Source organism: Nansenia antarctica (assembly GCF_963989245.1).
Source record: "Nansenia antarctica genome assembly, chromosome: 7".
NCBI lineage: Eukaryota > Metazoa > Chordata > Actinopteri > Argentiniformes > Microstomatidae > Nansenia > Nansenia antarctica.
The window spans coordinates 42378090-42391454 of NC_137677.1; the positions used below are offsets into that span (position 1 = coordinate 42378090).

Sequence of the window (13365 nt, forward strand, 5' to 3'; positions counted from 1 at the left end):
CACACCCAGGAGGAGACAGCCTCTCAGGAGAGGACACACCCAGGAGGAGACAGCCTCTCAGGAGAGGACACAGCCAGGAGACAGCCTCTCAGGAGAGGACACACCCAGGAGACAGTCTCTCAGGAGAGGACACACCCAGGAGACAGCCTCTCAGGAGAGGACACACCCAGGAGGAGACAGCCTCTCAGGAGAGGACACAGCCAGGAGACAGCCTCTCAGGAGAGGACACACCCAGGAGACAGCCTCTCAGGAGAGGACACACCCAGGAGACAGCCTCTCAGGAGAGGACACACCCAGGAGACAGTCTCTCAGGAGAGGACACACCCAGGAGACAGTCTCTCAGGAGAGGACACACCCAGGAGACAGCCTCTCAGGAGAGGACACACCCAGGAGACAGCCTCTCAGGAGAGGACACATCAGGAGACAGCCTCTCAGGAGAGGACACAGCCAGGAGACAGCCTCTCAGGAGAGGACACATCAGGAGACAGCCTCTCAGGAGAGGACACACCCAGGAGACAGCCTCTCAGGAGAGGACACACCCAGGAGTAGGGCTGCACGATTTGTGGGAAAAAATCGAATTGCGATTATTTGGACAGATATCGCGATTGCGATTAATTTGCGTTTTTTTTTTTTTAAATAGCAAAAAAAAAAGGAAGTTTTTGTAAAGTGTGGCCATATCTCCGGCTAGGAAGGTCGTATCAACGTGCAGTTTGTTTGTACGTCTTCAGGGGACTTAGAGGCTCCCTCCTCTAGCACCCCCACAGCCCGAGCTACGAGTGAAAGAACTAAACTTACATTGGGTTGCTTTAAAGTTGGGTTGCTTTAAAGTCAAGCTTCAGATTAAAACATGTGATGGAGCATTACTAACTGACTCAGGTGGTTTGTTTCACACAACCATCTAGGAAAGCTTAATTGGAAGCTGTTTGGAAAAGGGCAGGTACTTTCAAAAAATACGATGCGATGTTGTTGGTGTGCGTTCATTGACGTTGACGTTCATTGACGACGTTCATTGTTGACGTTCATTGACGTTGACGTTCATTGACGTTGAATCCGACGCGCTGTATGACGTATCCCATACGGGTAGTGGTGGTCTAGTGAATTGGACTTGTGATCGGAAGGTTGTGTGAGTTCAAATCCCGCCTGAAACCACACCACTACTAGTGTGCCCTTGAGTAAGGCACTTAGCCCTCAGTTACTCCAGGGGGAATGTCCCTGTAATTCGTAATTGTAAATCGCTTTGGATTAAAAGCGTCTGCTAAATAGCAAAAAAAAAATAAATAAAAAAAAAATCGCAGGCAAATCGCAGGCTTTGCGATTAGCTAATCGCATCATTTCAAATCGCGATTTCGATTTAAAATCGATTAATCGTGCAGCCCTACCCAGGAGACAGCCTCTCAGGAGAGGACACACCCAGGAGACAGCCTCTCAGGAGAGGACACACCCAGGAGACAGCCAGGAGACAGCCTCTCAGGAGAGGACACACCCAGGAGACAGCCTCTCAGGAGAGGACACAGCCAGGAGACAGCCTCTCAGGAGAGGACACATCCAGGAGGAGACAGCCTCTCAGGAGAGGACACACCCAGGAGACAGCCTCTCAGGAGAGGACACACCCAGGAGACAGCCTCCGAATATCTATTCTGAATTCCAAACGGACCTCTAGCCCCTCTACCCCCTGTGCACTCCTGTAAATTTGACACAATTGCATGGGTGTAAAGTAGTATGGCGAAGAAAATGACCAACCAGCCTAGCCAAGGTGTGGAGACCATAATGCTGAAACCTATCCGATCCTTTCAAATCTACAGGACTGTCTGTCTGGGGTAGGGGATGTAGAATCCCACCGCGGACCACACTGGGAAGACGGCCCCGTCAGGCCGAGGAGGACACTGTCTGCTTGTAGACCGCGTGGTAGGCGTTCCTCAGCAGCACGTAGGGGAAGCAGGACTCCAGCAGGTCCATGGTGAGGAACGGGGACTCTTGCACAATCTGGTAACAAAAACACACCGGCCACAGCCAACAACAATCACTGTGAGAACAGAAACACATCGTTTTAATCACACTTTTGTGATCTCGGTCTTTTCAATGTTATCAAGTCCAACGGGGCCCGTGGATAAGACAGAGGGGGCGGGGGCGGGGGCGGGGGGGTTCTATCATCTGCCAGCTCGGCTGCTGGATAAAGACGGACGATTCTTCCTTTTCCATTACTCAGTATTCACAACCTCCTGTAGATTAGCCTTCAAAGGCACGGCAAATCCCACACACCAATGAGTAAGCCTCTCTGATCAAAAGCCCATGCATGTGTATGCATGACTGCATATGTAATTTCCAGTACAGTCAGTACAACAAAAAAAACGGGTGCTCTGTTCATTCTCCGGCACAAAGCGGTTTCCCATTCAGCATCTCTCAGTTTTAGCTGACGACGCTAAACAAAAACGGCAATGCTAGAGCCCCGTTTAGTAGATAGGTCACTCTGCTGTACGTAGCAGGGTTGACTTGACTGAGGGCGCACGTGAACTCTGAATGTGTCGGAGTGACACAGTGGCTAAATAAATCGGAGGACAGTGACGCTAGATGAAAGTACAGAAAGTTGGATTATGCTCATGTCTTGCTGTGTTAAGCGACCGAGTTATTTAGCTTTCCTTTAACAAGAACCCAAACGATGAGATACTGACTGTATGTCTGAGGAGACACGTATCACAACACTGCAGCAATTGCTTTGAATGCGCTGCAGTACGGTTACATGTTTAGGCCCAGAACTGGATGGATCTGGGATTTATAATACTGGAGGAGACTCACAGGCCGGTTTATGAGGTCACCCTCACTGTGATATAGGTGTCGGGAGTCCCTTGTCAAGCTCCAAGGGCTAGATCATAAAATGCCAATCTGTTTATATTATATCCATCTTTAATCAAGGCTGCTTCATAAGTGAATTTTGTCGGTTCGTTATGATATAGTGGCAAAATAAATGGCCCGGGCCAGTGCTGGATGACGTGCGTGTGCATCGGTGACTCACAGGCCGCTTTATGAGATAGCCTCCCTGACCTATGGCCGCTGAGTCACTTGTCCAGTTCCGAGGGTTCATGTTCTATATTCTAGAATGCCAATCTACTTCTATCATAGGGATCCTTAAATCAAGGCTACTTCATAACTGAATATGTTGGTCATTTCATTTGATCTAATGGTGACATAAATCCCAGTCCCGTGGTGGATGGATGACGTACTGTGTGTATGGAGGGGGGGGGGGGGGATGACTCACCATATCGAGGAGCAAGTACACCGATTCCCTGTTACGCGTTGTTATTTTGTCCGTCTCTTGGCCAATCTTCAGTAAGCTGGAGGAGGCAAGCTGGGAGACAAGAGAACAAGTTCAATGTGTGGATGTAGCGGTGTGTCTTCTATCACTCATGTTAAACCTGAGGGTCAACAACTCCACACCACCACCAGTTCCTAATGGCCTCGCCTTCAGGAAGGAAACCTGGCCGATCAGGAACATTAGCTTTCCAAATTAAACCAACCATTGACCCGGTTCAGGAGGTTATAGAGCTCACGACTTCTGATAGGAAATAGTTTCGGCACTCTTGTAGTAATATACAGTATATTGAGTTCAATAAATGGCCAACAGTGATACAGCAAACCAAACGTTCCAGGCCGACAGCAGAAGGCATTCCAGTGGAAATAGTGGGGAAAACAAGGCCTAGTCATCCAGGAAAAATGAATCTTTGATATTAAAAAAACATTTAGAATCACTGGGGTTTTATGGATGTTTACCAATCCCGGTCTTGAAAACAAAAACGAAATAAATAAATACACTCCTTCTTCCCACACGGTAATAAATTCTCACACCAGACGCCAAGCGTTTGTGGAAAACCCAACAGAGAGATATTAAATCAAAAACAGATTAAAGTACTGTTTATAATAAAGGGCTAAAAAAAACAACAACAACATGAAACAATATAAAACAAATTCACTATCACCATAAAACTTACCGCAAGGAACTCTTTCAAGCGGTCCTCAATGCTGCCCTTGTGAATGGTAAATAACGCTGCGGCGATCTGGTTTATAGCTTTAGCCAGACAATGGATGTTGTTGCAGTGACCTTTAAAAAAAAAGATGACTAGATATGAGTTTTCCTAATAAATCTCACAGCACTGGGGGATTATAATGAACCACATCCGTGCATATAACAACACATTTAAGTTAAATTATCTGTGGACACAGTCGTCTCCTTCTGAATTTATGACGGCAGCCGGTGAAAGCAGGAACGAGTCAGCAACCGATGAAAATGTTCCAACTTTTATTCTGAAAAATGTCTAGATATTTCTGTTGTTGTTGAAAATTAATGACACGCTCTCTAGTCAAGCCAAAACATTGCAATTGCAATGGATTCAGTGAGTAATCCCCAGTACTACCTAGTTAACTACAACACTACTTTACATTTAAAGTAGTTAAGCTGTGTGAGTGCAAGCTGTGTCTCGTTTACATTTATTTTAAATTTTCAGAACAAAAGTCAGAACATTTGGTCAGTTGCCGACTTGTTCCTGCTTCCACCCGCTGCTGTCACATTTGAGTGGAGAGCAGGTACCTTCGATGGCAGGGCTGTACTGGGACATGACGTTGCTGGCCAGGGTGGGCATGGAAACGGCCACAAACACCATCAGCAGGCACGCTATCTTATACTCCTCCTCTGGGCTGATGTTCTCTATTAGCACCAAAGGAAACGTCTGTTAGTGTTACATGAACGTGACCAGAGCTTTACACACCTCATTTTTGGCTAGTATACTCCCTTCAGGGGGGAATCCATTTTCAGTCTTGGATATTATCCAAACGACAAGACAGAGAGCCAACACAAACCGTACTAACGCTCAGTAATTAACTGTAATTTATATAAACCAGGACAACACTTGGGAGGGGATTCAAATATGCGGAGCTCGGGGGTGGGAGATGGGCCGATAAGTGTTTTGATAGCAAACATTGGAGAGTTGTGTTTGAACAGCGGGGTCGTATAACTAAAACGTCCTGCACGGGCCAGAGGTGCCGTGGCGCTGAGCGGGCCTGACAGAGTTAAAGGTCAGGTCCAACGGGGACAGAGGAGCGGTATAGACCGGGTGGAGTTGTCGGACCACTCCCAAAAAAAATATTAATTTTAACAAAACTAAAAGTGATTTAGTGAAAGATAATAGATATCATAGATATTAGAGCCAGACAGAGCCTTACGTTGTAAGGCTAGGGAACCCAGCTGAGATGGTTTGGGATCATTGTATGTCTGGTTTTGTGAGGAGGTAACAAATGCACTCAATCCAGTCATCCTCAGGGAGAGGGGATGGTGGCGATTGGGTTAATAAAAAGAGAGAAAGGCTGGGAGTTGGAGAGTTGTCTGGACTGCACAGGCGTAGATTGGCCGGGGCTGCAGGCCACATGACCAGAAAACTTAATACCGATGTGCAAAGATGTTGTGCTTGGGTCTTTCAGCTTCGCAAGTCCCTCTGTGGTGCTGAGAGGTGTCCAGCGTTAACTACACAAACTCAACATATCTACTGTGATTACAGTGTTGGCAGGGAGTTGACTAGTGTTTTCTTTGTTAAAAAACAAAACAAAACACTGGCTAACCTGAAGAGCCACTGCAGAGTGGAATGGCTGTCTGTCCAACTCTCTCTGCCATTACTAACAGATTACTTTTTCAAACCGGGAGATTTCAACATCGATTCACTCTTCCCTCTTAACCATATGATAGTCATTACAACGTCAGCGAGACAACCCAACGTCACGGTTAATTATCTTCATGAAACGAATGCAATATTACTATCAACATCTGCCTATATGCATCCCTCGCTACCAAGCTGCCTCTGGAATCACTCAGCAATGGGGTTTTCCTTAAAGAAAACTTCACTGAACGCCAGCATTTATAATGCATGTTCTCCTCTCTCTCTCTCCCACCTGACTTCTGTGAGGAGAGGGCCACCACCAAGGCCGGGTCGATCTCACAGGGCAGGCCCGCTGCAGACGACAGCTCGTACACGTTCATGGCCACCTGAGAAGATGGAAGTGTGACATACAGAACCACAAGTCAGGAGGACGTCATAGTCAGTCTACTTCATGTCAAATTCAACCCTCATTAAAAGGTAGCACGAAGCAAGACGACGCCTCCATCTTAAACCCGGCACAGGATATTTGTGTCTCCCACCTTCATGTCAGTCTCTCTGGGAATGTGGTCCTTGAAGTCCTCCACGGAGCTGACCAGGAATGGAATGTGGCAGGACAGCACCTGAGGAGGAAGGATGGGCAACAATGGTGAGAACATCTGTATTTATGTCCTCCTGTTTTTCAAAATAGAGTAATATTACTGTCATTTTGTGGAGAAAAAAATAGTGAACATGATAACAACGATGAACAATGAAAAATGTGTTTGGGTTAGGGTTGTTAATTTATTTGTATAATTTCTAAATAAATGCAAAACATATGCGCATATGTTTTGACACCAGGTGAGAAATATTACATAACAAGTACCCATGTCAAACGTTGGCATGGGGTGCTGTTGAGAAACCAGCTAAAGACAGTAAATAAATGTTGTGTGTGTAAATACATTGTGTCGTAACAAGTGGTGGAGGGAAACAAACGTACGTCTCTCAGTGCCTCCTGAGCCAGCGAACGGAAGGAGAGGATGACTCCGATGATGGTCATCCGCTTCAGCACGCTGTCCACGGCTTAAACAACCAAGACAAACAACCTGTCAGCTTCTTCATGTCTCTAGTCCCTTAGGATCCAAAGTACATTCTAGTAATAACAGCCCATCGCAGCACAGAAACGGCCCGGGTAAAGGTCGTGAACGGGCGTAGGACTAACTTGGATGACAAAAAACTCTGTTCTTGTTCTCCTTGACCTGAGTGCAGCTTTCGATAGTCGACCATAATATCCTCATAGACACCCTGCATAAGTATGTTGGCCTCTCTGGCAGTGCACTAAGCTGGTTTAAGTCCTACCTCACAGAATGTTTTGTTGCCCTCAATGAATAGAACTAGATCAACCACAAGTACCACAAGGCTCTATCCTAGGTACAGTCCTTTTCAGTTTATATACAGTATGCTGCCAAGCATATATGCAGGCAACATGGCATCAATTTTCACTGCTACGCCGATGACACTCGGCTCTATATTGCTGTGTCTCCTGATGACCCCAGCCCTATTGATGCCCTCCAAAACGGTATTATAGACATTAATGCGTGGATGGTTCAGAACTTCCTTCAGCTCAACCAGGACAAAACAGAGGTACTTGTCATTGGAGCAGAGGCTCAGAGTGAAACTAACCACTAAATTGAAGTCACTGGCACTCAGTCCAGTGCTTACCAGGCCAGAAACCTGGGTGTCATCATTGATTCACATTGACATTTCGATGCCCACATCAGGAATGTAACCAAAAGCCTTCTATCACTTAAAAAATATTGCCAGAGTGCGTCCGTTTCTCTCCCAGGCCATTACTGAGATACTAGTGCACGCTTTTATCACTAGCAGGCTGGACTATTGTAATGCTCTCCTTTGTGGTCTGCCTAAAAAAGCCATTGATCAACTCCAGCTTGTACAAAATTCAGCTGCTTGTGTTTTAACCAGGACCAGAAGGAGAGCACACATTACACCTGTTTTAAAATCACTGCACTGGCTACCTGTTAGTCGACTACATGTCGGACATGGTTTTAGAATACGCTCTCACTAGATCCCTCAGGTCCTCTGGTACTGGTCTCTTGTTCCAGGTTTCCGGACAAAGACCCATAGCGAGGCTGCTTATAGCCACTATGGCCCTAGGCTTTGGAATGGCTTGCTGGAGGACTTGAGGGTGGCAGAGAGTGTGGATATTTTTAAAAGTAGTGGCTTAAAACACACCTTCTTCACACCTGGTCTTTACCTAGTGTCTCAAATGTTTTGTTTTGTTTTTGTTCTTCGTTTTATTTCTACGTCTATTTTTCTTATCTCCTACCTCTTGTTTTATTTGTATTGTATTGTGGTTTATTTACTATTGTTCAGCACTTAGAGTTGCATTCAGGACTTGTGCTATATATATGAAGTTTGATTGATTGATTGAACAGTAATATCAAAGTACACAAGGTTTCAAAAGAGTTGTCTTTTGACCTCCAGCAGACATAAGCAAAGCCAGCCAACTTTAGACAGAAGATGACTGAGAGAGTGTCTGTACTCTGTTGTATGATTGACTGGATATCAGAAAAATACTAATGTTCCATAAAGACAAGATTTCGCCCCTTTGCAGCTGGCTGTCTGGCCCTGCCAGGAAAGGCCAGTGGAAAGGCAGAGTTATACCCACATGAGAGCTTCTTGAACAGTGCTGCCATCTGCTCCGGTTTGTCGAAGCTGGTCCTCATCTGAGTTAAAACTTCCACGTTGTCCACCACCAGTTTCTATAGGAGAAGAGAGGAGAGCGAGATGGGGGGGGGACAGAGAAAAGAATAAAGAAAAGAAGGTGAGCGAGGGAAAGGGTGAGGAAAAAGAGCAGAGTAGGAGAGAGGAGAAAACAGGGGAAGGGGGTTTAGTTGAGGGAGAGAGGAGAGGGTGAGGGGCCTCATGATGAGCTGTGCGGAGAATAAACTAGGCATCCTCATTCCACAGACTTTCCTCCTTCGCACAACAGGAAAAGCCCCTTACCATCACCAGATGCTCCACAATGCTGTGATCTTACAAAAACAATTAGAGCCGTGTAATTGTTCGTGATGGGCGTCTTGGCACCGCGAGCTACAGGGATTGGGGTTTTGAAGTGTTGAGACCTGTCATGTGCGCAGCTCGCATGCCTTCCACTCTCCCATTGCTTTGAGAGAATTAGCAGAACACGTGTTTCATGTTAAGTCATTTGATGAACACGGCATGGTGTGGAGACCGAATAAGAAGCATGCTTCGCTCAACAACTGATTGCGAATCAGATACGCAACTTATTTTCGAACACAAATTGCTTTCAGATGGGGGAAAGGAACGGTTTGCATGTTAGAGCGTCGTAAATGTGAGCCAGCGCCGTTCTCACACACTTGCGTTTGCTCTTGGGACAAGACCACCAATTATAATCTGAAGAAAACCATTTGAAAAACATTCATAATCTTCATAGCCCGGGCTGTGTTGAAGCTGTTATGTGTTATATGTAAATTAAAGTTAAGAAACTCTGACATGCAAGGCTAACAAAGAACCATGACTATTTCAACAGCTTTTTTTTGGTTTTTCATGGCACAGTCTCTTTCAGTCTTATTTTTGCACAAAGTTCTTCAAATGTTGTCAATACCATTCGCTGACAACTCTGTGAATTTTAAAATCTCCTCCTTATAGTTACAAAATTATTCAGTGAGGGCAGAAACATGATCTAAAGTCAGTTACCAGTAAGTAACTCACACTGGCTCCGGGAAACACCTCATTAAGGGATAATGAAGAAACCACATAATTGCTCTGGCTCGGTTGCCATGACAGAACAGTGGTTCGGAGGAGCGCAGCATGCCCTACACCGCTGAACAGAGAACAGAGTCCAAACTGCTCCGGGAAGGGGGGGGGGGTCAAACCCTGCTGCTCAGGGGCCGGGGGTTTGACCTCTAAACCATTAACCTCTGTGACCTCTGTAACCTCACCTTGAGCTCTGCCACCTGGGAGGAGATGTGCCACATCAGGCTCTCGCTGAGGAACTTCATCCCGTACGGCCCCAACAGCTCTGACAGCGACCTCATCTCTACGTCGGATAACAACAACAGTTATGGGATTGTCAAGAAAACATAATTGGAAAAGAAGAGAATGCACACCGCAGAAAATGTAGGCGAGGTGCTGGCGACGGAGCAGAATACTATAGAATGAAGTAGAAGGCGCACACTCTAGTTCCAGATGCAAAAGTGTACATTTGAATTGACAACGGTTTCGGCCGTGGCCTTTGTCAAGTCTTACAAACAATTGTCAAGAAAACACCACCACTAAACTAGATAGTATACCCCAGGATACTGTCAAGTGAAGTCAAATAAGAGTGCATCATTAGAATGCATCGATTTTTAATAAGAGGGTATAAATAGAGTGCCTGAATACAATAGACTACTATTAGGATTGAAGAAGCGAACCTGAGATATCGGAATATTCCTCTGCGTTGAAGGTCAGCTCGTTTTCGGTGGGCAGGTTGACGAAGGCCTTCATTGCTGGGAAGTAAGCTATGTGGCCGTTACTGACTTGGCGCAGGAGTGTTTCCAGATACCTGCAGAGAGAAGAGTATCGTTCTCATTAGGGACACGCGATGTAGGCAGCTGAGAAATGGTAGGACCAAATCCTTTGCGCGTTGTGTTTCTTCCCTGACTGGTGATGATCTATATTAGAGACTAGAGGAGAGTGATGATCTATATTAGAGACTAGAGGAGAGTGATGTGTGGGGGACCATAGGCTGCTGATGGTGTGTGTGTAAGTAAGCTTTATTTATATAGCACCTTTCATACAAGAAATGCAGCTCAAAGTGCTTTACAACAGGAATAAGAACATAAAGTGAATATAAAAACATATACAAGCATAGAATGAATATAAAAGCAGGGGAAAACAGTAAAAAGAAAAGGTAAAGATAAAATACAATAAAGATACATTTAAAAAAAGGGAAGCAATATACAACCTCTGTTTGTTAATCTAACTTTCCAAATCCCTTTCATCTCCCTACCTTACACAGTCTTTCTGTACTTGTCACTGGCTTTCCACCAGCACCACAAACAACTAGGAGGGACTAGGAGCTGGTGATGGTGTGTGTGTGTGTGGGGGGGGGGACTAGGGGCTGGTGATGGTGTGTGTGTGTGTGTGTGTGTGTGTGTACCAGTTGGTGTACAGGCTGGTGATGGTGGGTATGTGTGTGTGTGTGTGTGTGTGTGTGTGTGTGTGTGTGTGTACCAGTTGGTGTAGAGGCTGGTGATTGTGTGTGTGTGTGTGTGTGTGTGTGTGTGTGTGTGTGTGTGTGTGTACCAGTTGGTGTAGAGGCTGGTGATGGTGTGTGTGTGTGTGTGTGTGTGTGTACCAGTTGGTGTAGAGGCTGGTGATGGTGTGTGTGTGTGTGTGTACCAGTTGGTGTAGAGGCTGGTGATGGTGGGTGTGTGTGTGTGTGTGTACCAGTTGGTGTAGAGGCTGGTGATGGTGTGTGTGTGTGTGTGTGTGTGTGTACCAGTTGGTGTAGAGGCTGGTGATGGTGGGTGTGTGTGTGTGTGTGTACCAGTTGGTGTAGAGGCTGGTGATGGTGTGTGTGTGTGTGTGTGTGTGTGTGTACCAGTTGGTGTAGAGGCTGGTGATGGTGGGTGTGTGTGTGTGTGTGTACCAGTTGGTGTAGAGGCTGGTGATGGTGTGTGTGTGTGTGTGTGTGTGTACCAGTTGGTGTAGAGGCTGGTGATGGTGGGTGTGTGTGTGTGTGTGTGTGTGTGTGTGTGTGTACCAGTTGGTGTAGAGGCTGGTGATGGTGTGTGTGTGTGTGTGTGTGTGTGTGTGTGTGTGTGTGTGTGTGTGTGTGTGTACCAGTTGGTGTAGAGGCTGGTGATGGTGGGTGTGTGTGTGTGTGTGTGTGTGTGTGTGTGTGTGTGTGTGTGTGTGTGTACCAGTTGGTGTAGAGGCTGGTGATGGTGGGTTCCCCGTGGCTGTCCAGGTGCTGAGTCTGCTGCAGCAGCACGTTGTTGAACACCCGGGTGATATCGATCTGGACATAGTTCTCGATGGACTGCAGCACCGTCATGTAGGCCCGGACGCTGGTCTGCAGCTCTGAGGGCTTGGCGATCTCCTGGGTGGCCTGGTTGTACATGGTCATCCCCACGATGGACCTGAAGAAAAAAACAAAACAAGGGAAAGCCCCCGCCATCTCTGTTAAACACACTCCAGGGAGTTTGGGGGCAACTCTTCAACACTTCCACACAACTCAACAATACCCTGCATTGTTTTCGCCCCTCTCTCTCTCTCTCTCTCTATATATATATATATATATATATTTCAAGATCAACTTGGCCCACGGACCGGCGACGGCATTTCAAACATGGCCGCGTGATTTTTTTTTTTTTTCGTAAGTATGGTGCAACGAGTGATAAAAACCCGGGGGTTTTTCACACTCTGACCAACCATTAGGAACATTTACAAATAACAAGCCACTTTTCCCCACCCTTCAGATGTAGGGCTGGGAACGGCGGGGCAGTAAAAAAGTTTTATCCTCCGTTGACCTGGAGGAACAGAGCAGGGCGGAGTGGTAAGTGGCGGTAATAGGCCCTCTCACGGCTGGGAAGGCCGGGACGTGGAGGGGTTCACAGCCCCGGGGAGAGGGGCCAGCCAACACACCCACGTCACAAGCTCTCGACTCCCACAGCGGAAAATACCTGTTATTCCTCAGCCCCCCTGTGTTTATTTAGTTGGGCAGGCTCGGTTCTGGACTGGTGTCAAGAATCAGTCTTACCCAAAAAGCCCTTGTCTGCATGACCAATAAATCACAGATTACAAATCTTAAAAACCCCAGGGGAGTTTTCTTCAGAGTTTCGATTTTAATTAATAGAAACAAATGGTTGTCAATGTTCCTTGACATAAAACAATAAACCGATCCCTAACCCCTCCATGAGAAAATCAACGGGATTCATGTTTGGGCGGGGGGTAGGTTTAACCCACCTAATGGATACAATTCAGTGGAAGCCGATGTGTATGCGTGTGTGTGTGTGTGTGTGTGTGTGTGTGTGTGTGTGTGTGTGTGCATACTTACTTGGTGAAGCGAATCTCTAGGTGGGAGGTGAGGTACTCGCGGGGGGTGAAGGTGTGCTCCCAGATCACCATGTTGGGAGTGTAGTTGATGGAGAAGCACAGCTCTGACAGCGCAGTGTGCAGCTTGTCCAAGCTAGCAAAACACATCACATTCAAAACTCATTTTCTTCAGATTAAAGAGGGAATCTGTGACATAGCACATGGTTTAGCTCCCCCCCCCCCACCCCCATGCACCACAGCTACTGTTGCCTTTTCACATCCTGTTTTTGGCCCCAAACCTCCATTTACAATATTATGATAGCCTTGGTGGTGCCGTCCTGGAAGCTCAGAATTAGGAGTCGGGTTTGTAACAAATGAAACCCAAATACCTAGAGCGGGGAGTGCAAATTATAGGAGTTAGCTTTACAGTAGCATGACATACAGAGACACAGGGAAATATAAATTAAAAACCGGACGATTTGAGTTAGTAAGTATCCCTGAATATCCATTAAACGGTCTGAGGGGAAAGCCCGTCTCAGCATTCAGATGGTAGCAGCTGTATCCTAGAGAGGAACTGTGATGATGCATCACTCCTATCTCCCTCCAGAGGAGACCACTGACCTGAGTTCACAGATGTGGTACTACATGTAGAAGGATGTCTAGTTTCCCCCCAAAAAACACA

The 13365-nt window shown here is 46.4% G+C and overlaps 1 protein-coding gene across 2 annotated transcripts in view; it reads right to left on the bottom strand.

Annotated features, from left to right (window-relative positions):
* Positions 1 to 1760: 1760 nt before the first annotated feature.
* Positions 1761 to 13365, bottom strand: part of nckap1 (NCK-associated protein 1) — a gene marked incomplete at its 5' end in the record, with an annotated part of 33822 nt that continues 22217 nt past the window's right edge. For both annotated transcript variants that reach the window (XM_080536070.1, XM_080536071.1), the window contains 12 exons: positions 1761 to 1983; positions 3254 to 3343; positions 3984 to 4093; positions 4580 to 4696; positions 5932 to 6025; positions 6179 to 6259; positions 6616 to 6698; positions 8305 to 8398; positions 9602 to 9699; positions 10076 to 10206; positions 11570 to 11788; positions 12706 to 12837. In XM_080536070.1, the coding sequence (XP_080392196.1) occupies positions 1867 to 1983; positions 3254 to 3343; positions 3984 to 4093; positions 4580 to 4696; positions 5932 to 6025; positions 6179 to 6259; positions 6616 to 6698; positions 8305 to 8398; positions 9602 to 9699; positions 10076 to 10206; positions 11570 to 11788; positions 12706 to 12837 (1366 nt within the window). In that variant the 3' untranslated portion in view covers positions 1761 to 1866. The remainder of the gene's footprint in view (positions 1984 to 3253; positions 3344 to 3983; positions 4094 to 4579; positions 4697 to 5931; positions 6026 to 6178; positions 6260 to 6615; positions 6699 to 8304; positions 8399 to 9601; positions 9700 to 10075; positions 10207 to 11569; positions 11789 to 12705; positions 12838 to 13365) is intronic.